The sequence below is a fragment of the Rhea pennata genome, chromosome 3, assembly GCF_028389875.1.
Source record: "Rhea pennata isolate bPtePen1 chromosome 3, bPtePen1.pri, whole genome shotgun sequence".
Lineage (NCBI taxonomy): Eukaryota > Metazoa > Chordata > Aves > Rheiformes > Rheidae > Rhea > Rhea pennata.
In genome coordinates, this window is record NC_084665.1 from 107,771,190 (window position 1) to 107,798,778 (window position 27,589).

Sequence of the window (27,589 nt, forward strand, 5' to 3'; positions counted from 1 at the left end):
ACTAAAGTACTTCTTCCCTCTCTATCTATTCCAATGTTTTGCTTTGTTCGTTAGCTGAAATAAAAGCAAGTGCAACGAAGTGTAGAGAGCCCATTTTTTCAAGTTCTTTTGAATACACTTTGAAAAATAGGCTGCTCTGAAGCCTGTAGCATTGCCTGTGACTCCTTATCAAGTATAGGACTTTGAATTCATGCTCATTCATGAAGTTTCCATCAGCCCATTCCTCCAGCCTGTCTAGGCCCCTCTACACTGCAGCCCTGCCCTCAAGGGTATTGAATACTCCTTCCAATACAGTGTTATCTGTATGCTTGATTAGAGTGCACTATAATACCTCCTCTGGGCCACTGACTGACAATAAACACTAAATTTCAAATACTATTTAATCATTCCTAATACTGCAATTGCTACACTTTATATCACAATTACAGCAAGATCAGAATGAGAAAAGCACTGCAAAAAGCCTTATCACTTCACACCACAGAGCCTTAACACAGAAGACCCAAATTTGACAAACTCCTTTCCCCTCCCCCTCTGTCGTGCAAGCTGTATGCTTTACCTTTAACATTTCTTTTTAAAAGAGAAAAACCTTACCCTACATAATAGGCAACATTTACAAGACTTATTTCACTGTAATTCTTGACATAGGTTCTTCAGCAAATGTCTGGGTTTTTCAAAAGGAGAAATTGATTACTTGCTTTCCTATTATTAATTTATTGCTATAAAATATACTAATACCTCAAAGAGCTCCTGCAATATCAAGGATACTCAAGTTTAAAATAACATCATTAGGGATCATGCTGTTTCCGTGAAGGCTAGCTAATTCTGCTAAACACCCTAGTTTTTTAGATGGAATAGAAGAAAGCCTTGCACTGGCATTGTTGGCTTGATGCAATTCTTAAAATTGTAGAAAGAAGGCATGAGAATAAGTCATTTCTGTGACTAGGAAGGTAAGTATTTTTCAAAATTTCTCAAACATTTCTTGATTTTATTTTCCACTTGGCATTACTCATATCTGATCTTTGAGGTATGAAAGAGATCTGACAAGAAGGCTAGATTACGGTGCAACAAATAGTCAAAACAGGACTATGAGTTCACATGAGAGTTAAACAGAAAATGCCCTACAAAAATAAAAATCATCGTGTAAGAGAACATGCTTCATAGTAGACATCAAAATAAACATAAAATACTTTTGAAGGAATTTCACCCATTATCCCAAACCTCTAACGTGATAGGAGCAGACTATAAAAAATACATTTCATTAGAAACGTCTGTTGACTGGCATGCCATCATTAGAAAAGGGATTTCATAAAATGGCTAACTTCATACATGTTCCTTACAACTCTAATATTAAAGAGAGAAGACAAAAAGCTGCAACTCCTTCCATGGGTTAGCAGTCCTTGCAATTCTAAGTATTACAGTTATCAGATATTAAGAGATAAAAGTGTTAAACAAAGAACAATTTGGAATTTAACACTAGCTTTATCTGGAAGTTTCACATATTATTTAAACTTGCAGATCAGTTGTCCAACCATATTTCACATGAGAAAACTGACATGACACCTTAATATTTTTCCCTTTCAGATAATCATCAGTAGCTGATTGTGTGCCCTGATTTCTAATTATCTGTTTCAAAGCTCTTACCTTCCAAAACAGAATACTACAGTGTCGACAGAAATGCAGAGTGTCCCCATACTGTTCCTTTACTGGATAGTATTTCTGAAGTGCAAAGTACATCAGCTTCCAGTCAACATGACCTTTTTCTGATAGAATCAAATGCCTACAAAACTGGACATAAAATATCTTCCTTTAACATAGTTAAAGATCAAGTCAAATCAGCAAATGAATGAAAAACACAGGTAGTTAAACTGAAATTTTATAACCAGAACTCTTTGAAATCAATAGTCTGACATATACATCTCTGAAGAACAACAGAGATCCAGATGCAAAAAAGTACTACTAAAAAGAGAGTGAAGACTTGCCAAGAAAAATAGGCCATACGCAGCTGATACCTCCACTGTCGTGAAATGATTCTAATTATAGTTAATGCTAGCTTATATAACAATATTTAGCAAAATAATTCATTTTATACTTTTAAAAATCCAGGAATAAGATAAGCACAATCAAGCATTACAACTAATGTTTCCATTAAGGCAGTAACTATGGATTTAAATAATGCTTTGTCTTTCAGTTTAAAAGAAGATACATAATTCTTTCACGTTTACTTACCTTTTTAAAAGTGCAGCAATAAACAACTGACTAACATACTTCTTGAGCACATATTTTCATGTGAAGAGCAGCTGATGCGCAATAGCTACTTCTAACCAGCTTAACACAGAGACAAGATTTATGAAGCTTGTACTTATAAAACATCTCATTCTACTTTGAGTGTGGATTAATCTTAATATATTGAAGGCTTTCTTCATACAGAAAGTTGCCACTGGGGAGAACAGCACAGCCTTTTGGATGTATGCTACACTTTTGTTTCATAGTAACTTCTCCATGTAAAGCTCATTTTTTCCAAGAGTGCTCAAGATAAAAATGTTTTTTCTAGTTGGTTTCAGTAGCTCAACAAATATACTGCAGAAGACAGGAAAAATAACCTAACACTCTTCCGTAGCTTACTAATGTAGCACACTTCTAAACAGAAAAGATTAGATTTCTTTTCCATAATCAAATTCAACGATTTTATTTATATTGTTAATAGCTTAAGAAATTAAATGTGAACATTTAGGAACACATTGGCAATACTGTAGAACTGTTCTTTATAGGACACAGGACTGGTTCACAGGTCTAGCTAAATGCTCAGGTGACCTTTTTCCTGGCATTACCTTAGTATAATACCTTCCTCTCCAACCAGTTTGGTCACAATTCAGAAGCCCTTACTTCATCTATGCTCATAATCCATTCAACTGCTGTATTAAGCTCAAACCTTCTTATATTCTCACTTACTGTCTAGGCTGCCTCTCCTCCCTCTTTCATTGCTTGTTCCCCCACCACCACCTCCACCCCTCAATCACATCCTAAGGAGAAACAGTACACAAAAAGAAAACTATCTTAACCTTTTTTCATTACATTACTATAGAGAATTTATTATATCTCAGCAAGATGGAGTAACAAATAATTTTAATATATGCTGTATTTACATGGCTATTGAATAATCACATCACCCACAGAGTCTATTCTCCTCAGTGCTTATGAGTATAAATCGCATGTTCTTGGCCGAATCAGAAATAAGTCTACAGACTTAATCGGAAAAACTGCCTGTAAAGTTTTTCCAAGTGTTTTCTCCTTAGTGTCATGTATGAATTCAGTTAAGGTTATATTCCTGAGAAGTGTCTTAGTTTCATTTTATATATAAAGTCAGATAGGATCTACTTTGGGGAAAAAAATCACAAACTGCAATGAAGGTTTCTTAGTTTGCCTTTGACTCCATACATACTTTAAGTTCATTCTAAAGCCTTTCATTTTATCAAAATTCTTATTTGGGTCAACTGCACACAAGTTAATTGCTTCTCCCCCTACATTCCCCTTTTATACTAATACTTAATGTGCTAGCTACCAAACTTACCACTTCAACATGTCAGATTTAGGAAGAAATACTTTCACATGCTGCTATCTTGAATGTACTAGCTTTTAAAGTTGTTCTTCCAGTTCTAATATGCTAACTTCTATTTCTATGACTTTTTCAGCTAGTCTGATTTTGTCCCAACATACACTCTTGCTGGAAATGAAGACAATTCTGGATGCCTTCATAGACAAACTGGATCTTTGCTATAAGGAAGTAACAGAAGAGTCCCATTTCCCTCATTGTTCTTAATTTCAATATCAGAACCATCTGCTGTATTCATTTTTTGGAAGATCTATTTTTGGCTAACTTTAAGGCTACTGAAAATAGAGGCCATTTCCATTCACTAGACTGTTCATGTAGTTTAAAAGTTTACATAAATCTACCTAGCTTGATTAGCAAAAGTAAATAAATTCTATTTTAGGTACTAAAAAATAACACCTTAGAGGTCCTCTCTGCCACCCTTATGAGGGATTGTGTAGTTAAAGGCAAGATCAGACTTTTTTAAATTAATGTGAGGAAACATTCAGATAAAGTTATCTTAAACTCACAGAAGTGTTGAGCTTAATTTTCAGTATAAACCATGCCAAAAAACAAAACAAAAATCTCAGACCATTTTCACTATTGCCACATTGTCACATTTTTATCTCAAAAACAGAGGGTGTTCACAGTTCATTATTTGCATAACGGACAACAGAGCCAGATTTATGCAAGTGATTACCTGCTTTTCTGCAAAATGGTACTGGCAGAGTTTTTTCCACAACTGTCTGTCTTCACTGAGCATATATAAAGTTGGGGTCACTTGACCTAAAGTAACAATGTCCCAGCCATCAGATAATCTGTATAAGATGTTATTCAGCATATGCAGAGGTAGATCACTAAGCGTAAGGCCGTTGTTGACTTGCTGAAAGTAAGAGTTGAAGACTTTTAACTATGTAGACTTGCCAAGTATAAAAAAGATTTTTCTTCAGAAATATCTGACATTTTAGTTTCATTTGTACAAAAGCATTGAGTAATATCCATTTAACTGTTTCTTTGATTATTTGGCTGCCATTTTTCTGTAAGTAGTAATGTTGAAAACTTAGATGACTACAGGTACAGAAAGAGTTAATGACTATAGCACTGCAACTTAGAGCTTTCCCAGCATTAAAATAAAACTCTAAAATATATCAAAATATTTAAATTTTGAAATATTTTTCACCCCTACTTTCAGAGAAATGTGCTAAAACCCTAACTGTAACTTATTTCACTACAAATAATCAGTTCTTAGCTTTATTATAATTTATAGGATAACAAGTTTCTCAATTTTGATTCAAACCAGTGCATGCATCAGTTTTTCTTTTGAGAGGGATATAGCACAAAATACAGGATTGAAAATGAAAATGTTATCTTAACTTCTTTTGCCTCTGATTTTGATCATTTCTCAAATCTAGAGATAGTTACACCTGGTATAAATAAGCAACTGTGCAGGAGGTGATGGATCAGAGCACTGAAAATGTTTTCTGTAAGAGTACACACTTTTTTTAAAAGTTCTTGTTAATGAAGTAAAATACACAGCACAACTCAAATGACTGAACCTAAGGGATAAGCTTCTTTGCCAAGGAGAACAAAGACAATTTTCCCCTTGAGCCTATGCGGGCAAGTGGCATCTGGCCCTACAGAGCTGGTGGGGGATGACAGCCCAGCTCGCAGAGCTGCCCGGCCACAAAGAGTTACAGTCTTTAATGGTAGCTCAGCAGCTGTACTAGCAGGCTCTAGCTTATGTGAGTTTACTTCATCATTCCCATTTATCTCACTCACAGATTAGACTTCCCAAAGTGTTATGGGTTATAAACATCTCTGGGATTATCATTCTGTTCAGGAACACATGAACATTACAGACGGATGATTTCTCATCAGTTATTTCAACCAACATAAAGCAACTCAGAAGTTAACGGTGGAAAGAAACAAATGCTGCAACTACAGTTTCTCAAAACTGTACATGTGGTTGCTTGGCATATGAAAGTCACTGAGATCAGGACCCATGCTACTTTTTCCAACACTAGCCATTTTATTCAGATACCTAGCAAAAACAACCAGGACAACTTCAAAATTTCATAGCTGAAAGCAAACTGATAAAACAGTTTCACCACTTTACTGGAAGCAGTATCTTGCAGCATTTCCTCTTCCAGGACTACTCCAGACAGGTTAGAAGCCTTAATCTCTGCTTATCTTCAGAAGTTTCCACTATAACAGCCTGGAGCAATGCATACCATATGTTTTTTTTAAAAAAAATGTTGCATGATCAAAGACCAGATGCTAAAGTCATTATCTTTCTCCACAAAAAGCAACTCTGCTAACATGTAAAGTTGCAAAATTGCTACTTAGAATAGTTTAGTTATGTATTCTTGGTCTATGTTTAAAGTTTCAGATTTGTATTTCTATTTTGTATATTTGTATATTGTAAGAGAACATTTATTTTGGTATCAGAGATTAAAAACATAAAATAAGACAAACTTATTTTGAAATTTGTTTGGGTAATAAACCTGCATCTGTAACATCTGTCAGGACCTAGCAGCACAGGCACTGTAGCAACCCTCATTAGAAGAGGGCTATTAAAATATTAGAAAATAAATTTAACTTTATCTTATTAATTCCGTATTACTTCTCCAAAAATACTGAAATCAAGTAATAGATGAATGTTAAACATTGGCTTCCGACTTGCAAATGAAGAAAATTTCAAATACTTCTCTCCCTAATTACTTTATTAGCATTATTTAACAACATACCTTGTTCATCTGAAGGTTTTTTAGCTGTTGTTGCCACACAAGGATAGTTTCTAATCGACAAATCCAAATATTGATGTTCCCAACCAGAACAGATTTTCCTACTCCCCTAATCAGTATACAGAGAGTAGAACTCAGATCCTGTAGAAGATCTTTGATTAATCGTGGATTATATTGGTCTTCCAGGACTGGAAAAAAAAAAAAAATACAATTTTGATTTCTAATACAGCTAACCCAAGCTAATCAACATTATTTTAGCTGAACTAATTAGAGACAGGACCATTCTTTGTGTGCAAACAACTGCCCTAATCCCCACAATGATATTCACTAATACTCTTCTGTGCAAGATCAATAATAAAATATAAATTCTGCCTGTGAAATTGTGTTAATGTTATGCATTTAATAAACTTAATGCTGAATAACAATTTATGAGATTTCCTCTGTTCAAAACTGACAATACTACATCTGCACTTACTGTGGTTACCACACTAAATGGTTTGTCAACATTATTATATAATAGCTTTTATATGCAAAAGGCAGTTTGTACTTCTACATTTTAGTACATTATGCAGATTGAAAAATAATCACATTAGTAATCTTGCAGTTGTTTCATCTAAGTTTTTACACTTAATGGAGTAAAATTAATAGTTAATAGCTTCTGAATAGAATTTTTTCATTTGACTTCACAAGTCCGTTTCAACAGACATGATCAATGAATCACGATGATGAGTCAAGAGAAAACAATTAGAACTGGATGTGAAGTATTAGACCCTTCACTAATTAAATATGCTATTATTTCGTCTTACAATGTAAAGAAATAAGACTAACAATCCCTCCCTCCTCCCACCCTCCAAAACAATAGATTACCTAATCACAAAAATGAAATCTGAACAAGCGGAGAACAAAACCTTAGTCTTACCCTTCCGCACAATTTTGTCCAAAATGTTAAAGTAGTTCTTCTGTGCTGCACCACTTAGTGAAGTTAACTGTGATTTTGCAATTAACTGCAAAAGCTAGGATAAAGAATTAGAAGATAGAACAATAGTAAAGGATTTCCACACACGCACAGTAATTACATACATTCACCTAGAGCACTATAATTTTATTAAAATATAGCTACAGAGTTAGGGAAACGAAACAAGACAAATGCCAAAAACTAAGCATTCCCATTGGCATTTCATGACTAAGCTATGAAGAGATGTACATTTTCAAAATATTATGCAAGTATTAAGTTCATCTTCATGGTGGAACATGTGGCAACCAACCTTTGTCAGCTACAATGAAACAACATAGGATATTTGTTTTGGAAGCTCACAGGTAGGAACATGGTGTTTTATGTAGCTAGTTCCTGATTCCCCTGACAGATGTGATGGCAGAAGTCATCACACTGAACTAATACCAACTGCGAGACTACCAATTTGAGTGACACTATCATAGTCAAACACAGGAACAACAGACTTAGTCCACTGCTCATGATGAGGAGCTGCCATATTTTATCTAAACTGAAAATTAACTTCTGTATTACTACCTTCAACTCCCAGGTGGAGGAAATCACATTAATCTAATAGTGAACAGTATAATATAAAGCAGTACTACAAGCTATGCTATATTAGTGGCACTCAAAACTGACACAAATAGTCATAAAAATGATTTCAGAAAATAAATAATATCAAAGATCTAAAATAAAGCTCTTTATTTCTATAATATGCATCAGTAACTTTCTCTTAACTATACAGTAAGGCTCTCCAACTGTCCATAGGTTTCTCTGGAACCACTGTGAAGAGAGCTGTGAGAAAAGGGGGAATGGTCTACAGGAAAGCAACCAAACAGTTTAAGACCTTGCTGCACACGAATGTCAAGCATTAACCACTAGAAGTGCCCCCTTCTATTCTTACACCTTCACTTTTAAAGTTTAGTTTTGTAGCTGACAAGGGTTACTGCCTCTTCAACAAGAAATGGTCTCCGAGTACCAAATATGAAGGAGATTTAGCTGTTAAAACAGTATTGCAATGTTTAGAAGTATGGCATCTACATCTAGAATTGTAATTTATAACACTGAGTTAGAAACAAAAATTCACAGTGCATCAAAAAGGGAAAGCAGCAATTAGAATTCTCTACAGAGTGCTCTAAAGGCTAACCTGCAGAGCCATGCTTTGTAGGAGAACATCAAATATTGGCACAGAGCGTGAACAAAGATGAAGCCTGCCAAAAATTATTTTGCATCTTCATTTCTGAAGCACTGATTTGTCACTATATTCAACATTAATTTTCCTTTGGAGGAAGAGAACACACCTGTTCTCCCCTTGATTTAACAACGTTCCTTCTAGCTTCTCTGTAAGATCCTTGACAAAGCATGTGTCACAACAGGAGGAAATACTTCTCATGACATTTAAATACAAATAATCTGTTAATGATTTGAGGCCCCTTTCTTGGCATTTTCAAAGACTTTTAGTTTAACAATAATTTAGAGCACACCTAGAAGTCTCTGGCAATTTGCCAATCCAAGCAAGTATATGTTTCTCTTGATTAATATTAAGGACTTGCCATTCAGGTCTGTGTTTGCAGCTGAAGATTAAACCAAAGAAATAAATTCCACCTGGCTGGCTTTAATGAAAATTTAAATTTCAAAAAAGGCTGATGTACAAGGATGAAGACTGAATAATTCTAGCAGGTGTATGAGTACTAAGCTCTGACAACTTGATTTCAAGTTTACAGATACATGCAAAGCTACTGCTCATCATGCTGTCTAAATGAACTGGAGATTATAACCTCGAATGGATCAGTTTAGTCAAACGTAAACATCTTCTAAAAAAGGCTGTCCACATCAAACTCAGTGCATCTACTGTTTAACTTAACAGCTAAGGAGGAATTACTATCTTACAAAATGAACAAGCACAGAAAAAGTTGATCCTAACCTCCTCCTACTACTGAGGCTAATAGGGTCTTGGGTGGACACCCGCACTGACCTTCAAAAACAGTAGGAAGGTTTAGGCAGCTGAAGAATCAAAACAGATCATCCTGACAGACTGTCACCCAAGAAGAGCTATTCAGCAGAGCTTAGCATTTAAAAAGAAAACTCTTCTTGATGCAGTCTTAAATGCAAGAAGCAAAACAATACAGAAAAATAATCATTATGTTCATGCATATTAAAGATATTCTTAGAGAAGAAACAGGAACTACCACACTGGCTCAAACGAGATCAACATAAATCACCACCACCACCACTGGGTAATTCAGGGGAGGAAATAAGAATTTGCATAAGGCAGATTAGTATGAGGTGACCTGCCTGTTTTACTAGATATCACAGTCGCACACTGGCTTAAAACCTGACATAATGGATTAAATATCCCTTCTAAGATCTGTTGCAGCTTCACATACTCCTAATATCCAAACTTATGTGTTAGATTATTACATTTGTGGTATCATCACTTTCTCAAAGCAACAAGTCCTAAATTTTTCTGCATATTGTTTGAAATGAATTTTTGGTTTATGAATTTGTCAGTGATTAAAGGTTGCTCTTAACCCTCCCTATATTTCTATTAGGGAGCAAGGAAGACCTGAAGCTATTCTTCCTCTCACTATTCTGTATAATTTTATCAATCCCTTGCTTAGCGATCCCCTTCCTAGGATGAGAAATCTTAGGACTCTTACTTAAAAAAAAAAAAAAAAAAAAAAAAAAAAAAAAAAAAAAAAAAAAAAAAAAATTCAGCTCCGTTCTCCCATTCAGCTTTTGATTCTTATCACCTCCTTTTGAAAATCCCTTTGTTCTCAAATACCCACCTCTAAATGGTATGACACTATCTCAAACAAAGCCAAATTACTGATTTGTACTAGCAATTTAATATTCACAAACTCAACATCTGTTTGAGTTGTCAGAGTTGATTTACCACCTCTCAGTGATGCCAGGATGAATTTTTTTTCCTCCTCCATCATACATTACTTCACATTTATTGACAGTTGGTTTGATTTACCAACTGTTGTAGTACCACTCCTACTGTGGAAGGATTCATTTCCTTGACCTTAAGGCATCTACTTTGGAGATGTCTACATTTGAACTAGTTATCTTCAGCTCTCTATAATCAGTAGAGAAAAAACTACTATTAGGCCAGAATTAAGTTTGTCGTATCTCAGGTGTCAGCTTTAGCTGAGATAAGATGAGATACACTTTGGCAGGGCCTATTTCTCATCACATAACGGAAGTCTAGGGCAACATTTACATTTAGTTTCTCATTTTTTGCAACTGGAAAATGCTGTAATCCCACCTCAGCTTTTCCAAAACTATAGTGTATATACTAAGAATGGAACTAGTACTGAATGTTCAACACATCTCAGTGACAACCTACCCTCTAGTCCTACCTTTTCTTTGGCTTCCAGCCACTTGATGAAAGACAGTAATGCAAATTACGCATTATTATGCAACTTTTTTTTGTTAGAACCTGTTAAGTATCTTTGGAATTACAAGTAAATTACTGTATGCAATATCAACAGGACATTAAGGTTGCAAGACAAACACTTAAAAGATGAAAAATACAATACTGCAGGCATTCAAGTTTAGTCTGCTTGCTCACTTAAAATAAGGATAGAAAAAATTAACCGAAAAAAGCAGTAATTCCACAATGTAGCATCACACTGATGGCAACAGGTTTACCAGCATGGCTAGAATTTTTACAGTAGCAGCACTGTTTTCCTTTCAGGAGGACTAACAAGAGAGGTAGAGCAATAATAGGCCTTCATCACGTGGTTGGAGTACAAGCAATAATACATCTTTATCATGTGGTTTAACACAGATATTTCCACAGTTTTTCAAAGTTGTTGCACAAAACATATGGAGATCATAAAATCTTTTTTCCCCTCAATTCCATCTCATGAGTTCAATAACCCATCCAGTTTAGAATAAATAAATAAAATTCTGGCAGGCTTACGCAGCAGTGAAAAAACACAAATCTCAAAATAATGTAACAATTATAGATTATGCTACCAACTTTGCTAATGACTCAAATACCTTTTATATTCTATTGCACTTTATAAACAACAGAAAACAGTCATAATAGGACTTTCAGCAGTAATCCCTATTCCTTTTAAAATTAAGGGTGTTCAAAACCAAAAAATACATTGTCATTGTTTCTAATTACTTCAACCAATTTGCAAAATGGAGATGAATAACTCCATAAATACCCTCTTTTTAAGCAAATTTTATTCCTGTGAAATCTTGTAGAGCAGCTGTCATCCAAACTAAGCATGTTTGAGAAACTTTCAGAGTTCTTGGACATACACTCTGTATCTGCTGATGGAAAAACTGCATCTATTCCTCTGAGGTGACACAACCCAAAAGATACTAAATTTTCTTGTAATGCAATTCTAAAACAGTTCTAAAATTAAAGATTTTAAATTTATTCTAGAATGCCGAAAAATTTTGGAAATCTGTCTGCTCTAAATCCACATCTAATTTCCTATAGTCTACCATTACTTGAATTACTGCTCAAGTCTGCCTAAGCCATTTTACATTCTTCAGTAAACAGAAATAAACTGATCAATGCACTTATTTTAGATTTTGCACTATGTTTCGAGCTATTGTTTTGAGCAAACCAGCTTAGGCACTGCACCATCTAAAACAACATCTAAAATTATCATCCTGGATTCATTCTACCTGAGTTTAACATTCGAGCAATGGCATCTACAGCAAGTTACCCTCCCACCTAGGTGGGAATAGAGACCAGTATCTTGGAGTTTGGGTGACTCCATTTATAACATGAAATGCATTCTTTAGATTTTTTTTTTTCTTCCCTTTGAGACTGAAAAGGTCTTGATCAGAGTTATTAATGCTGCATTCAGAGCAGAGGCAAAGTTCAATGGTCTAAAACACAATGCACATACTTACCAAAAAATTTGCAGGGGAAATAGAACAGGCAAGTATCCTAACCACTAACCAGGAAACTCAGCTTTACAAAAATGGAAAAATGCATGTTCTCTCCAAATGCCCCATGGCTTAGCAAAGGTGGTCTGCTGACATGCTTTTTCAATTAATTGTTTTGTGTCTCTTCATTTTCTGGCCACAATCCAACCACTACATCAGAGTGTGCAACAGAGGGTACAGAGCACCCTCAACACTGGACTGAGCTGTAGTCCTGAGGCCATCTAGTGTTTTGAGCTCCTTCAGGAGACAGGGCACAGACACTTTACTGAAGTCAGAGCACAGAACAGTCAGTGCTGAAAACAGGCAAGTATCTCCCAGAACAGGCAATTGTGTGTGTGCAGCTGGTTAGGCACCTAGAATATTAAGGCATGGCATTATATGTCTCCCTAAACTAGAACGTTAGGCAGTTGTGGAAAACAGGTAGATGGGACTACTGTCTAGCATCTACAGGTTTCACGCACTTAATGGTCACCTTATATGCTTTTAGAAAAAAAGAAAAAAAAAAAAGGATCTAACCTTAGAGAAGCTAACTAATATATGGAAAAGGGACTGGCCATGAAGGAAGAATCATGACATTAAAATAAATTATTTCTAGAAACTTCATATTACTGCATTATTTGTACAAGGCAACTTGAAATAAAACTTGAGACTCTCCAGCTTTTCCAGTCTTTTTTTTTTTTCTTTAAAAAAAAGAAAAATCTTCCAAAAATAAATTCTAAGGAAAGTTAAGAGGTAAATGCCTATATATCTTGTCAGAGATTCATTACACAAAAGGACTGTAGTGAGTCACACAACTGTTTTAACAAGTACTGCTGCATATTTACACAAACCATTCTGGAAATTGCTATTTTAAGTACTTAAGTACATTAAGACATACAAAAATACAGCTATTTTTGGCTGTACAGGAATGATTTTGCCTCTAAAGAGAGGGTTCACCACCCAAAAGGTGGAATAAGCAAACCATGATCTATGCTTGCCTGTAAATACATCAGAACAGAGTACTGGCTATCACTATCCTTTTCAAGATAGACTTTTGCAACACAATACAATCAGTTTTCAAAGAAAAACTACTCAGTTTAAAGGAAAAGCCTAGTTATTTCATGCAGTATAAAATTATACAAAATAGGATATTTAGGCAGTTGCAAGTCACCAAGTGTTCAGTGCAAAACTTACTTTTATGTATACATATCAGCAAATGTATTTTTGAAATATATACACATACACACATATATAGAAGAAGCTTACTTTGACCACATAATTGAACCTTCTGATGTCCTGAATTGCACTTGAAAAATCTAAGCGATTAAAAGCTTCTCCCAAGGTGCAATAGCCATGTCTCTGAGAAGGAGAATAAACACACTTTAAACAGAAACAAACTAGGATAAAATTAACAACAAAAAATCCAACAAATGTGAAGGTCTACATTCAGGAAAGCACTTTGGCATGTAATTGAAGTATACATATACCACATTCCCTGGCAGTGTAGTGCATCTGTTCTGAAGAATGTATTTTGAGTATTAGAGCTTTAAACACAATTTTTCTTAGTTACCAGGAAAATGAAGAATAGCATTGTCTTTTGGTGCTTCTGCACAGGTATCATGAGGAGAAAAGTAGAAGTTTCAGAGAATGTTCTTGAATGGAAATGGCAAGTAAATAAAAAGCCACTAAGCCACACATGAGACTACCACAGCGATCTCCCTGGAGCAAATAAAAAGAGGCTAGCTTCTAAAGCTAGTGAAGGTGATCTTGCTCATATGGCTTATCGGTCCCAAAGTAAAAAATAACATAATTATTTCAGTTTTATTCCTATATGGATTTCCTCCACGAACTGCAATGGGGCAAGGATGGCAGTACAACTTAACATTCCTTTCTGTAGCCTGAAGAAGGCTTATCCTGAAGGTACCACAATGGGACAGCAGAAAATTAACAATTCATTATGCAGATTGGTGGTATTATTGCTTATTATCAGTTACTAACTAAATTCAAGACTGCTTATTCACCCAGTTAATAATGCTGAGATCCAGGCATGCTGCACACTTCACAACATGCATGACTCTGCTTACTGACAGTACTGAGAAATAACACTTGTGGACAAAAACTTTTGTTGAAATTTAAACAATTATGGCTATTCCCTGACTAAACTACTGCTAAAGCCATGCTTAAAAGCCTTATCAAGCCAAATTTTTTGTGAAGAAAGCTTGAAAACAGAACTTACTGCTGATTTGCCTTTTGTCCCTCTCTGAGTAACACTAAACATCTTTAATTCAGTAAGAGCGCAAATGAATTCCAGGGCTCCTTGAAACAGCAAGTTTTCCTGCCATTGTTGTCACTAGAAATTCTCATCTGGTCAGTTAGTCATCTGTCAGTCAAAAAACCCACTAATATTTGGTTTAAATGAAGACTCTTCCTTTCTGCCTCTGAAAGGCTGCTGTCAAGCACTGCAGTGAATACAGCATCTGAACAACGTGACTACATGGTATGTATTAGCACAGAGAAAAAGTTGGGACGGAACACTGAATACAGCGTGACAGATGCATTAAAATTTTTTTCCAATACAGTAAAGAGCTTCAATAAAGATAAAAACAAGGCATATTGGGCACATTAGCTTGGCTTGTATTAGCACACATTTTTGCCAGAAAAAAAAAAAAAAAATATGCGCAGGTTTTTTGAAGGCCTTACTATCAACATGTGAACACACACTATCAGTGAAAATTGATCTGAATATAATTTCTGTGAAGACATAGCACAAACACATTTATTTATATGTGCTATCCATCAATTAAGCAGCATAAGGAATACAGAATTTGGCCCACAGCATGCAAGACTTACTTCTCTGGTGCTCTCCTTATGAACATAAATCCATTTTTCACGATAAAAACCTAAAATAAAAATAAACACAATTAACTTTCATTTTAGATAATGTCTTCCAGAAATTAATTGAAGAAAATGGACCATCCTCAATAAATTGCTCCACAAGAGAAAAGCTATTAGAATAGTTTTAATAGAGAAAGTTTACAAAGTCCAAAAGAAATAGTTACAAATTTTCAGGAGAGATATACTTTAAAAAAGAAAATCGACGCTGAAGGCAACTAAGTTAAATAAATTTATAAATCAGACACTCAGGAGCAGGGATACAACTGGCATCTCTAATACAATTTCTGTTGACTGGGTACCAAAACCCATTTCTCTCACAGAACTCCTTTTCAGTCAAAAAGATTCCTCATCACCTAACACAAAAGGGTATAGAAATGAGTAACATTTTTATTCCTGAAGAGTCTACCTTTCTAGTCTATTTTCTTTTACAAAGGTGGCTGATCTATATCAGGTTGTTCCAATCATTTCTGGATGCTGCAGAATATGCTTACACAATCAACCATATAAGACTAATAAAAGCAATTACACAGACCTTTCACTTTTATATATCTGGATATGTTAACAAATGAAACTCTGCTCTTACATATAACCACTCAAGCCCAGCCAAGACTGAAGAAGCTTACAGTTTTCCCCAAGATTATCTCTGTTGCAGTTCTGGAAGGTACAAATACGGAAAGTCAAAAGTATTAGAAACTCAAAAAGAAGCTTGTGAAGTCTTTTTTTTTTTTGCTCTTTGCTGAATTTTCTACTTCAAGAAGTTTACTCATCGTCATGGATATATTTACAGCCTAAAGGACAATTACTCCTTCAACAATAAGAATTAACACAAATAGCTTTGCTAATTCAGTTTAAAAAATTAAGGAAATATTCTTGAAGAAATTTGGTATCAATAATTTTACCAAAATCGATAGGCATTATGACAGAAGATATTTACTTCTGAAGTGATTCCAGAGCTACTTCAATAATCAGAATTTGAGTTAACCAAAAATAAAACTGCTGAAGCAGAAGCTTCCATAAGCATCCACAAGAATTTCATCTAAGATGAATCCACAAAACAAAAAAAATAGGTCAGTATCAGAAAACATTTGTTACTTGGGTATCACAAATCTTAAACGAGCTATCTTTGATCTCTGAAAATCAAGTAATAACAATCAATGCCATAGTTCAGTTAAGGTAGATCACTTCTGTACTGGCAACAAAGTTATAAATGAGAAGTAGACATAAATCAGAGGACTGCTCCATATATGAATGGCCATTATATAAATATTTAATTTTGTTGAACTTGAGAAAGTCTAAAACAAGTGAAAACAAATCAGACTTACACTGTGGATTTGAGTTGTTCCTACAGTGATCTTTTTTCCTTTTCTTGGTTGCAAATTCACAGTCTTCAGTACTATATGTTTCTTCATCACCAGCTAAGATGCTGAAATGAAAATATTTAATTAAAACAACAGGGATTAAATATTTAAACTGCACACAGCTTTTAACTCCTTGCATTCAAAAAAAAAAAGTCTGCCAGTTGGAAAAATTGTATTTTAAAAGATGTTCCTCTACCTGAAGGTCTGTATCAGTACCTATCTTAAGGGAGAAGATGTCTTGCTCTTTTCTTGCCAGCAGTTTTGAACTTTTTGTTAAAAGTAAACACATACAAAATAGCTATTAGAAAAATACTTTAAGTCATGGGAAGGATTACTGAGGAGACAACACTAGTTGAACAACTAGCTGTCTGCAAAGGTCTTGTGTATTAAAAGCACTATTTGAAATTGTCCAAGCCTTGTGAAGCTCTGCAGCACATATGGGTGAAAACAAGTATGAAATTATTGAACATACTTTTCTAGATAGGCAGCCAACAATGATAAAGACATCTCTTTTTACTACTGTCAACTTATGGACAAGTTCTTATCTTGGATAAATGTATGACTATTTTAAATAAATACCTTAATCACAACCCTGTACATAATTTAGGAATTATCATACTGTTTTACCAGTTATTGGTAGAACCATCAAGGATCATGCAATCCATCACCCTTCTCTCACAGGCAGGATCAGCTATTTGACAGTCAGCTATCTAACTAGACAAAGAGAGTTATACAGAATAGCAATATAGAAAAAAGTTGTTGGATAAACTGACCTTTCTAAAACTCACATTAGAAAATCTGCTTGTGCTACATAAAACTCTGCAGTTTAATTATGGTTTTACTTTCCATCTGTGCAGATAATTATAATGAATTATAATTAAGATAAGGAATAGCAATACAGATAAGAATAGGTGTCCATTTTTCTAGCACAAAGATAAGGGAAATCTTTCTTCATATAAAGGCAACAGTACTGTGCAAATAAGCAGAATTTACTTACGTGGAGCTGAAGCTTAAACTATTTTGTCTCCCTTTTATTTCATTCTTTGACAAGAAAATTGTATATAAGCCTTTTCCCACACACTACCATTCACTTTTAAGAAAAATCTGAAATTTTCCAGGTGAATCTATTTATCACTGTCAAGTTAAACTTAAATTACTCCAGAAATAGCTGAATGTTTTCAAACTGGGTGCATTTAAAAATAACTTGCATCTAGGCATTAGATGGCATACATTAAATAGTAAAGTCTATTGTTACTAATTTGTATAGTTAAAATTTTCAGGTCCTGAACAATCTGCTCAAAAGGATGACCACATGCTGTGCAAAAAGTATTTTTAAAATTGCTGTAATCAGAAAAAAAGCTAGCTTAGGTTGAAGATCCACAAATTGAAAAAACTCAAAATGTTGTTTCATCTGAATTACCCAGTTTAAATTCTGAAAAATGCAGCTAGACCTCTGATCTCAAAGCTCAACTGAAGGTAACAGCTTTGTTGTCAGACAAAATTTGCCAAGCAATTCTGTCTGTACCTTCTCTCACAGATCAGAATAGAAGCAACAGTAAAGTGAATTTTTCAGTCAGCTACGCAGCTTGAATTTCTTTGTATGCAATAAACTGTCCTCAGTGCTCTCTGAACCACAATACCCATATGCTATCTTTAGTATAATTTAAGAATATTTTTGTGAACACAGCATCTTATTTTAACTAGTGAAATTAAAGAACCTGTCAGAACCACCAGATCTGTGCTCACTCTCATCCCTTTATACAGCATGTTCAAAGAACAGTCAAACCACCAACCACACAGAAAAGTATTTACATATTGCTTACTACATACTTCTCCCACAAAAAAAGAAGCTGTTCTACATTTCCTCATTTTTATTCAGCACTACATCACATGAATAGATATCCTAAGCTGAGCTGTCTGTTCCATAAACATAGATATTTGCTTCCAAATGGTCTAGGATGATACAGCACAACTAGTCAGCAAAACACAGTATGTTACCCTATTTCAATACAAAGTCCTGCACCTGTGATGCAGTAATTTCATGTACTAGTACAGGTTGGGCATAGATGGGATAGGAAATAGCTTTGCAGAGAAGGCGCCACAGATACTGGTGGACAACAAACTGAACACGATTAGCAGTGGTCCCTAGCATCGAAGAAAGTCAGATGTATTCTGGGCTGTATTAACACAAGCAAAACCAGCAGGCTAAAAGACATGATTATCACCTTCAAGTTGTCACTTGAGACCCTTCATCTGGACTAGAGAGTGTCCAGTTTTTGGCTCCCCAATATGAAAAAAGGTATTCACGTGCTGGAGTAAGTCGAGCAAGAAGATATCAAGATGATTAAGTGTAGGAGCACGATAAACGAGGATGAGAGAACTGAGTCTGTTCAGTCTTAAGAGAAAGCTGAAGGACGACAGGAGGAGGGGATGTTGTCACTGTCTTTAATGGGAGGGTATAAAGAAAACATAGCTAGACTGCTCATGGTGGTATGTTCCTGTCACTAAGGCAGGAAGCAATGGACACAAGCCACAACAGAAAATCTTCTGGTGGATTTTTTTTTTTTGGGGGGGGGGGGGGGGGGGGAAAGAATGGAGAATTACAGCAAAGGTAACAAAACTTTGAATAGGAGCCAAGAGAGGCTGTGGAGTCTCTCTCTAAAGATATAGAAAACTCATCTGACCAAGGCCTTTCACAGCCTTTCAGTTGGCTCTGCTTTGAGTGGGAGTTTGGACCAGTCAACCTCCAGAGCACTTTCCAATCTAATTTAATCTATGTTATTGTGTAAATAAGTATCAACAGCAAAAAGTTTAACAGCAAAAAGCAAGCAACTGATAGAACCAAAGTTCTCAGACTGTAGTAAAACTTCTCCAAAGCAGTGCCACTATACCAATAAATACCAACTTCGATCCTGCAGTTTAAATAGACACTATCTATTTTTAACTGAATAGGTAGAAGCTGAATAAAATTAGGGAAAGGTACAGAGCATAGAATTGATGTGGTATGGTTTGGCTTAGGTAAGTAGGAGACCTGTAGGATGAAAATGGGGAACTGTAAGATCATCACAGATGAAGGTGTCTGCTCAAGACCACAGTGGTACCCAAGTTTGGGATTCTGAAAAAAAACTAACAAACTAGCTAAGAAATTCAAGTCATTGGCCACCTCAGATTTCATGAAAACTTTCTTCAGGGTATTTCATGACCAGTCCCTTAAACTTAGTCTAATGTTCTTATCTTGAACTTCAAGACTTTGATATCTTTCCAAAAATAGCTATTTTAAATCTATCTCTGGAAAGACAACGCCAGTACTTGAAGACTAGGAGAAAAAAAAATTGCCTGATATTCTACTGGACTAACAGCAAAAACACCGAACACTCCCTTTCTCATTATAAAACTATTAAGCTGGAATTTATAACCAAGAATACTATCTCCCTGAGAATTACTTTTTGGCAAAGAAACCAAGTAGGAATTTGTTAGGACAAAATCATATCACCAGTAGATGGATATTCACCACAAGTACTATTTTACTTCAGTCTCAAACTAATTTATTTCTCACCTGTTCTACATGAGCACATACAGTCATATGTGTTAGAGAATTAACACAAACTTCAGCAGGCCTTTTGCATTTGAAACTTGTATCACATTTATCTTTTAATAGTACTTTATTTATTTATTTATTTAAGACATAAAATACAGGATGTAAATATTTAAGTTCTGTGCACAGTTTAAGGTGAGAGGTAAACAGTCTCCAGAAGAGTATCCTACCTGCCTAGTTAACTAGTTAAATAAAATACACACTTGTTTTTGTATGCTTCTTACATGTGCCAACAAAATCATGTAATACAACATTTCCAGTCTGAATGCAAATTAAGTCTATTTTTGCCTTCCCATCAACTATCACCCAAGATAATCATCCTTTGGAACTTACATCGTGTGACTGATGTCACTAAGCTGACTATTCCCATCCTCAAGTGCAGGACTGAAGGGTTCACAACGTTTCCATCCATCTTCTGTTTTAACCCATCTCCATCCAGGGGATCTCCAGTCTTGGCCCAAAAATGGCATGGTTTCTCTATAAGCAGCAAGAAGATTGTTCGCACAGTAATTATTTACAAAAGCTGCAGAACATCTTGTCATTATTTCAGTGTTCTCTGTTTCAGTGTAAAATTACAGTTACATTGAGGAAAGCTCTCTGTAGAGCATTCTGCTAAGAAACAGATTCAATAGTTTCCTAAGGACTTCTTTGATTCTGTAACATCTTTCTTCTCACCCCTTTAGCAAATAACAGTAGGATTCCTAGTTCTTCAGAAAACAAAGAAAAGTGTCACAGTAATCCAGGAGAGGGATGATACAGAAAAGAGTAAGATTGATCAAGTCAGAGCACACTACATAGAATACAAGCAGATTATCAATTCTGAGATACGAGAAACAAATGACTGTCACGAAGTTTATTAAGCACAAGTCCATGTTGCTCCTTTTATCAATTCTATAAGAGTTCTAAATACTGACATAGCACTACACTGTAATACAATGAATTCCCAGTAAGGGAAGCTTCATTTCCCCAAATATTTTTTTCAATTGTTGAGGGTCACCTCCTAAAATGAGCTATTAACTAGATATCCTGGACAAATGGAGACTGCAATAAAAAGTCAACAGTTGAATGTCTACCTACAAAGACATGCAAGTCATAACAGATATATCACTCAGCGTTCCACTATCCCTTCCTGAAATGGAGGTTCACATCTGACACATGTGAACTCTAAGAATTTCAAGAAAAGTTTTCTACACTTTAAAGAATCTTATCTTACTACCTCTTACTCTATTTTTCTCATTTGTTATATACATGTTTCTCCTTATTTTAAATAGGGATTTCATGTGCAAGCTGTAAACAGAAAGAACTAGTGCTATCACATTTGAAATACATGCTAAAATAGATCAATAGAACATCAATAGTTCTGTGCCTGGTAACCGCATTTCTAACCTTTCTTTCCCCTTGCAAAAGTATTAGTCAAACACAACTGTATGGATTGATTCATCCATTTGTACTCCTGATCAGAATCTGCTTCATACATTAGTTAGAACAGGAGAAGAAACAGAAGCATAAGCCTGAAGACAGACATATTACATGAGTCAGGTTTATTAAAAAAAAAAATCTGGAAGTGCATTGTTCAGCCTCAGCACTGAGGAAAGTCCCCTTGCTATTCATAACTGCCCTCCTCTACACCCAAGAGCAATCATTTGTAGCATTTAGCATATTTTCCTTTTTCTCCAACCACAAAGTCTCTACTTGCAGCTTATCTGGATTTCCAGTTTTTTATTGCTTCCTAACAAATATGAACCAAAACATGTTTTGCTCAAAACTGTTTAAAATGTCTCTCATTTAGGCTTAAAATAAGGCCTCTTATTTTTATGATGCATATGTTTAAATATGCATGTTGCTCATGCATGTGTTTCAGAATAATATAGGTTAGAGTATCTTAATCCCTCCAAGATAGATACACTTTATGTCAAATATTTCTAAGCCATTAAAAGAAACTAGGAAAACAGCAGACATCAAGTCAAAAATACATAGTTTTAGAACATAAAAGAATTTTTTGAACTATATCTAGATATATAGCGCTCACAACCCATTTCTGTATCAGAACTGCTGACCAGAAAAAGTACTATATCAGGTGCACTTGGTGCAAGAAAGTCAGGAACTTGAAAGAATTCAGAACCGTAGCAACCATTAGAGGCTGAATAGATAAACTTAAAAAAAAAGAGATTAAAAACACTTCAAGAATACTTAAAATGATTAAGAATGGTTGGGAAAAGCAAGTAAAAACACTGAGATGATATACTTGCAGCAAGGTAACACAGGTGTATTGTTAGCAAATGAAGATAAATATAAATAAAACCTTTCTGAAAGCACCTAAGAAAGCTTGAAATATTTTGCTCAAGTAGGTGGAAGCATCAGAAGTCCAAAAGCTCATCATAATACTGTTACAGAATAAGGTGCTTTGTATGCTTTATGAATTCTTGAATTCTTGGAAAACACACACTGGTCTTGGGATACATGGCAATCAGTTTAAGTGCGATATATAAACTTTCTTCTACAGAGCTGCATTGGTGTTAAAATGATATGTTTCAATACTTAAATGCCATAAACCCAATTACCTTTCAGATCTTTAAGATGACCTGAAAACACTGATCATCTTTCATGGCAATTTCTCAACATAGAATAAGGTTTTTGTATCATCCCTCACATGAAAAAATCATTAAGCTTTTAAGAATAATAATCTCAGCAAGTGTCAACATAGACTACTGATGCTCTTCCAGAAATCCTAGAAATACATACTAAAAACAAAAAGCACCTAAAAAGACATCGATGATTCAAGTTAATGATGTGCTGAGCACAGCTTTTATTTTCTTCTTTTAAAAAGGTATTAGAAAAATCACACACTATAACATAACTTATTCAAAACTACTTAAGCATTTGTGGAAGATTGCAGAGAGTCTATAACTATGTGAGGTTGGTACACGTCGACCTATTTCTCCCCCTCCCCCAAAACAGATATTCTTAGCCTAATATATAGTTTCATTATTGCACAAGCTAGGAGTGCATCCCATGAGTGAAAAATCCACATAAAGGACTCTTATACACGCTCAAAAATTGTAGCTCATGGAGTCAGAATTGTAGAAGTATTCATTTAGTAACAGCCCACACACAATTAGGAAAAAAAAAAAAAAAAAGCATTGCTTCTCACTTCCTTTAGCAAAGCCTATTTGTAGTTGATCACTGTTAAGTTTTTAGGAGTGCAGAAGGGACCAAATTTTAAGAAACTGCACGGTATTCTAAATCACTTTCCTATATGCGCATCTCAAAGCAAGTGATCATGGACTATGTCTGCTTGGACATTTGTGGTTTTGCTATGCCTCTACTCACTCTTTGCTTCCCAGAACAGCGTGCCACTAATTCAACGCTTTCAGCTGTTGGCTTCCAGACCACAGCTGGCTTCCAACAGTTTCTGCACATTTTATCTAGGCATATATTCAGTACATGTTTGCTGTGTTCAGACTTTTACCACAATACAAGTTTGACTACACTTGGATTTTGGGGAGAATGCAATAGGGTTCTTTACTACTCTACTACTCAAAATGACTTTGCCTGTACTTCAGAAGAACAGGGCTCTTTACTTTGCATCACACACCTTCTTCTCAGAAGAGTACCAAAAAAAAAAAAAAAAAAAAAAAAAAAAAAAAACACACTGAGTAAACAAGACTCACCAGCAAGCAGTACAGAAGAGGAGGACTGTATATGTCAGCCTTACTACAGTTTGAAGTTACAGTAACTGCTATACTCACCCCTGCACTTCCAAGGCAGCTCTGCTTTCAATGAGGTGGGTAACTCACTACAAAAGTAAACACCACTATAGTAACATTCAAAATTGCTGCAAGACAGCCTGTTTCTGTGCCTCTTTACTGGGAAAGATCTCTCAGACACTTAGGAATGTATAATTCAGATCCAAATCCCTCCTGTTGATCACCATCAAGACTGCTGCCAACACACTGGGAATAAGCTTCTCTTTTCCCCCTAATATTCCAAGAGCATCCTCATCTCTGCCCTTACCCTGCTACCAAAATCCTTTTAGCAGTTCTGTTTTCAACAGAAATTGCTCCTTTACACTCACACTACAAGGAGCTTACTCGTCTTCCTGGAGCTAACCCAGTCAACCACTATGAGTCAGAAATCAGAGACTGATTCCACACTTCCTGTCCCATACATTTCTTCATATTAAGTGACCATTTCAAATCAAACCTCAGACTTCTGCAAGATCACAAGCATCAGCTCCTTAGCTTCTCATCCTCCCCCATTTCAGCTGTTAAGTCCCTATAGAGCAGTTATAAGCCAGCCCATCCAATTTTCACTCACCAACAAGGTGAGTTAGCCTGCTCAATCATCCCCAATGAAATCTGTATGCTCTGCTTCTTCCCTTCTACTACCTGATGTCCCAATTCTAGCTTCTCCAAACTCCCCCATCCTTGTGCATACAGCTGATACTCCCAAATTCTACTCTTCCAGTCAAGCTCCCCAGCCCCATCCACCCTTGCCCTCACACCCACTCCCTTTAGTGCCACTTACCCATAATACTAGTCTGAAACTACTGCAGCACTGAATGCTGCAGGCACATTCGCCCTACACTCAGTCCAAAAGCCCAAGCCCAACAGGCCTCTGCTATTTACTCCAGATCCACCTCCCTCCAGCCCCACACCTCAGTGCCCCTGGCCCTCACATGCACTCCATACTAACTGTGACCCCCAGTCCCTCAAACTCACCTCACACTGCCTCAGCTCCTTTGGCCCTCACACCCATCCCGTACCACTTCAGTCTCTCCGTATCTCACGCCTGCCCCTCACTGACTCTGATTTCCCCTACCTCTCACATACTTCCCACACTACCTCTGATGCCCACCCCACCCCACACCCCTCACATCCACCCCACACTGCCTCTGCTCACCAGACCTTACATCTACAACACACCGCCTTTCAAGCCCAGCTGCTCACATACATCCCACACAGTGTCTCACCGCTGGACTCATCAGCTCCTCTTCCACACCCTTTTTCCTGCTGTTAAACTGCTGTATGGGGAAGTAAGTGCAACCAGCCCATCCAACTTTCACTTCCAAACAAAGTGCGTTAGCCTGCTCATTCGCCCCAACTGAACTTTGTACCCTCTGTTTCTTCCCTGAAACCTGCTGCTGTCCCAATCCTTGCTTTGTCAAGGAGCTCTGACTTCAAATCTGCCCTACATGGCCAGATCTCTATAACCCCCACCCCACAACTATGGGTCTCACACCTGCACCACACCACCAGTCCCCCCTGCCAGCTCTCACATCCACCCCACCCCACACTTACCCCCTCATCACCTCTGACCCTAGCCATCACAGCCATCTAACACTGCCTCTGACACCCAGTCCCTCACACTGCCTTGCCCCCCCAGCCTGCTCCACTCCTCACATCTGCCCTACACTACCACTTACCCTCCCACTGCCTACAGCTCCCCTCAAACCTGCCCCACACCACCACCGATTTCCACCCCCTCCACAACCTCTGACCCTCAGCCATCACAGCCACCCTTCACTGCTTCTCACCCCTGACCCCTCACACCTACTCCACACTGCCTGCAATCCCCTCATCCCCTCTCACCTGCCCCACACTGCCCTTGACCTCCCAAATCCTCACCACCTCAGTCCCTGGACCCATCAGCTTCTCTTCCACACCCCTTTTGCTGCTGTTACTTCCCCATACAGCGGTTTAAGTGCAACCAGCCCATCCACCTATCACTTCCAAACAAGGTGCGTTAGCCTGCTCATTCACCCCAACTAACCTTGTACACTCTGCTTCATCCCTGCAGCCTGCTGCTGTCCTAACCCTTGCTGTGCCAAGGAGCTCTGGCTCCACATCTACATACCCTGAACCCCCTACTCCAGCCATCACACCTGTCCCACACTGCCCCTTCCCCCCAGGTCTCATACCTGCTCCGTACTGCCACTTACTCCCTCCCTCTCCATTGCCTTTGACTCCCACCATCACAGCTGCCCAGCACTGCCTCTGACCCCCAGTCCCTCACAGAGCCTTGGTCCCCCAAGCCCCTCACACCCACCCCACACTGCCTGTGACTCCCTTCACTCCCCTCACACTGCCTCTGAGCCCCCAAATCCTCACCACCTCAGTCCCTGGACCCATCAGCTTCTCTTCCACACCCCTTTTGCTGCTGTTACTTCCCCATACAGCGGTTTAAGTGCAACCAGCCCATCCACCTTTCACTTCCAAACAAGGTGCGTTAGCCTGCTCATTCGCCCCAACTGAACTTTGTACCCTCTGCTTCATTCCAGCAACCCTTGCTCTGCCAAAGAGGTCTGGCTCCACATCCACCCCACATTACCTTGAACCCCTTTCACCTCCCATCCATCACAACTGTCCCACACTGCCACTACCCCCCCCCCAGGCCTCACACCTGCCCCACACCGCCACTACCCTCCCCCTCAGGTCTCACACCTGCCCCACACCGCCACTACCGCCGCCCCCCAGGTCTCACACCTGCCCCACACCGCCACTACCCCCCCTTCCCCAGATCTCACACCTGCCCCACACCGCCACTACCGCCGCCCCCCAGGTCTCACACCTGCCCCACACCGCCGCAACCCCCCCAGGGCTCATACACATCGCCTCCGAACCCCAGTCACCACAGCCGCCCCACACCACCTGTGCCCCCCCCCCGGCACCTCAATCCCTCCCGGCGCCCCTCACTCCTCCCTCGTCCCCCCTACCTGATGGCCCCGCGCTAGGCCCGGGCCCCGGGGCTGTTGACGGAAGTAACATGGGGCTGCGCTCCCCACGCCCCCGGCGCCGCTGATTGGCCGCCAGTGGCGGCGCTTGTTGCTACCCTGCTCTGCGCTTCTCCATTGGCGGAGGAGGCTGGTGGCGTCACCGGCCGGCGCGGGCCAGCCGCGTCACGTGAGGGGGTTAGCTAGACGCACGTGTAAATGTTTTGGTCGGAGGGAGGGGGCGCTGCGGGCGGGGCGGGGCGGGGCGGTGGGGCGGGGTGGGGCGGGGCCGAGGCCTTGGGGGCGGGGCGGTGGGGTGGGGCGGGGTGGGGCGGGGCGGGGCGGTGGGGCGGGGCGGTGGGGCGGGGCGGGGCGGCGCGAGGGGCGGGGCGGGGCGGGGCCGAGGCGTTGGGGGCGGGGCGGCGCGTGGGGCGGGCGCCGAGCCCAAGGGCCGGGGCCGGGCCGTGCGCCCGGTGGTGTGGGCGCGGCCGTTCCCGGCATCGGTTTTTAAGCCCGTTCCCTGATTTCAGTCCGATTCGAAGGGTAGGTAGTTGTCTCAAAGATACGCAAGCACCACAAGTTTTATGAAAATAGGCAGTTGGAGGAATATGCAATGAGGGATTCTGTGCTGGAGAGATCCCTTATGGGTGGTGGAGAGAAGGCAGGGTGCACCTCACCTCTAGTTGACTGAGGTTTCCAGTGCTCCTGGCCCTGGAAAGAAAAGATAAGCTAGCAAGTTTAAGAATCAGCATCACTTAGTTTCCACACTAGTCTGCCAGTGACGTGTAAATTGCATTGCTCGGCTT

At 38.2% G+C, this 27,589-nt stretch overlaps 1 protein-coding gene across 5 annotated transcripts in view; it reads right to left on the reverse strand.

The window, feature by feature from the left end:
* The window catches only part of FBXO25 (F-box protein 25), a 33,044-nt gene extending 6,187 nt beyond the window's left edge, over positions 1-26,857 (reverse strand). For 2 of the 5 annotated variants that reach the window (XM_062571131.1, XM_062571128.1), the window contains exons 1-10: positions 26,787-26,857; positions 23,821-23,867; positions 20,405-20,548; positions 16,441-16,541; positions 15,074-15,123; positions 13,490-13,582; positions 7,250-7,343; positions 6,334-6,518; positions 4,287-4,469; positions 1,642-1,785 (exon numbers count right to left, since the gene is read on the reverse strand). In XM_062571131.1, the coding sequence (XP_062427115.1) occupies positions 1,642-1,785; positions 4,287-4,469; positions 6,334-6,518; positions 7,250-7,343; positions 13,490-13,582; positions 15,074-15,123; positions 16,441-16,541; positions 20,405-20,541 (987 nt within the window). In that variant the 5' untranslated portion in view covers positions 20,542-20,548; positions 23,821-23,867; positions 26,787-26,857. Of the gene's footprint in view, positions 1-1,641; positions 1,786-4,286; positions 4,470-6,333; positions 6,519-7,249; positions 7,344-13,489; positions 13,583-15,073; positions 15,124-16,440; positions 16,542-20,404; positions 20,549-23,820; positions 23,868-25,043; positions 25,131-26,786 lie in introns of those variants that run through there. The other 3 variants (XM_062571130.1, XM_062571129.1, XM_062571132.1) reach the window with 3 other exon arrangements.
* Positions 26,858-27,589: the final 732 nt, after the last annotated feature.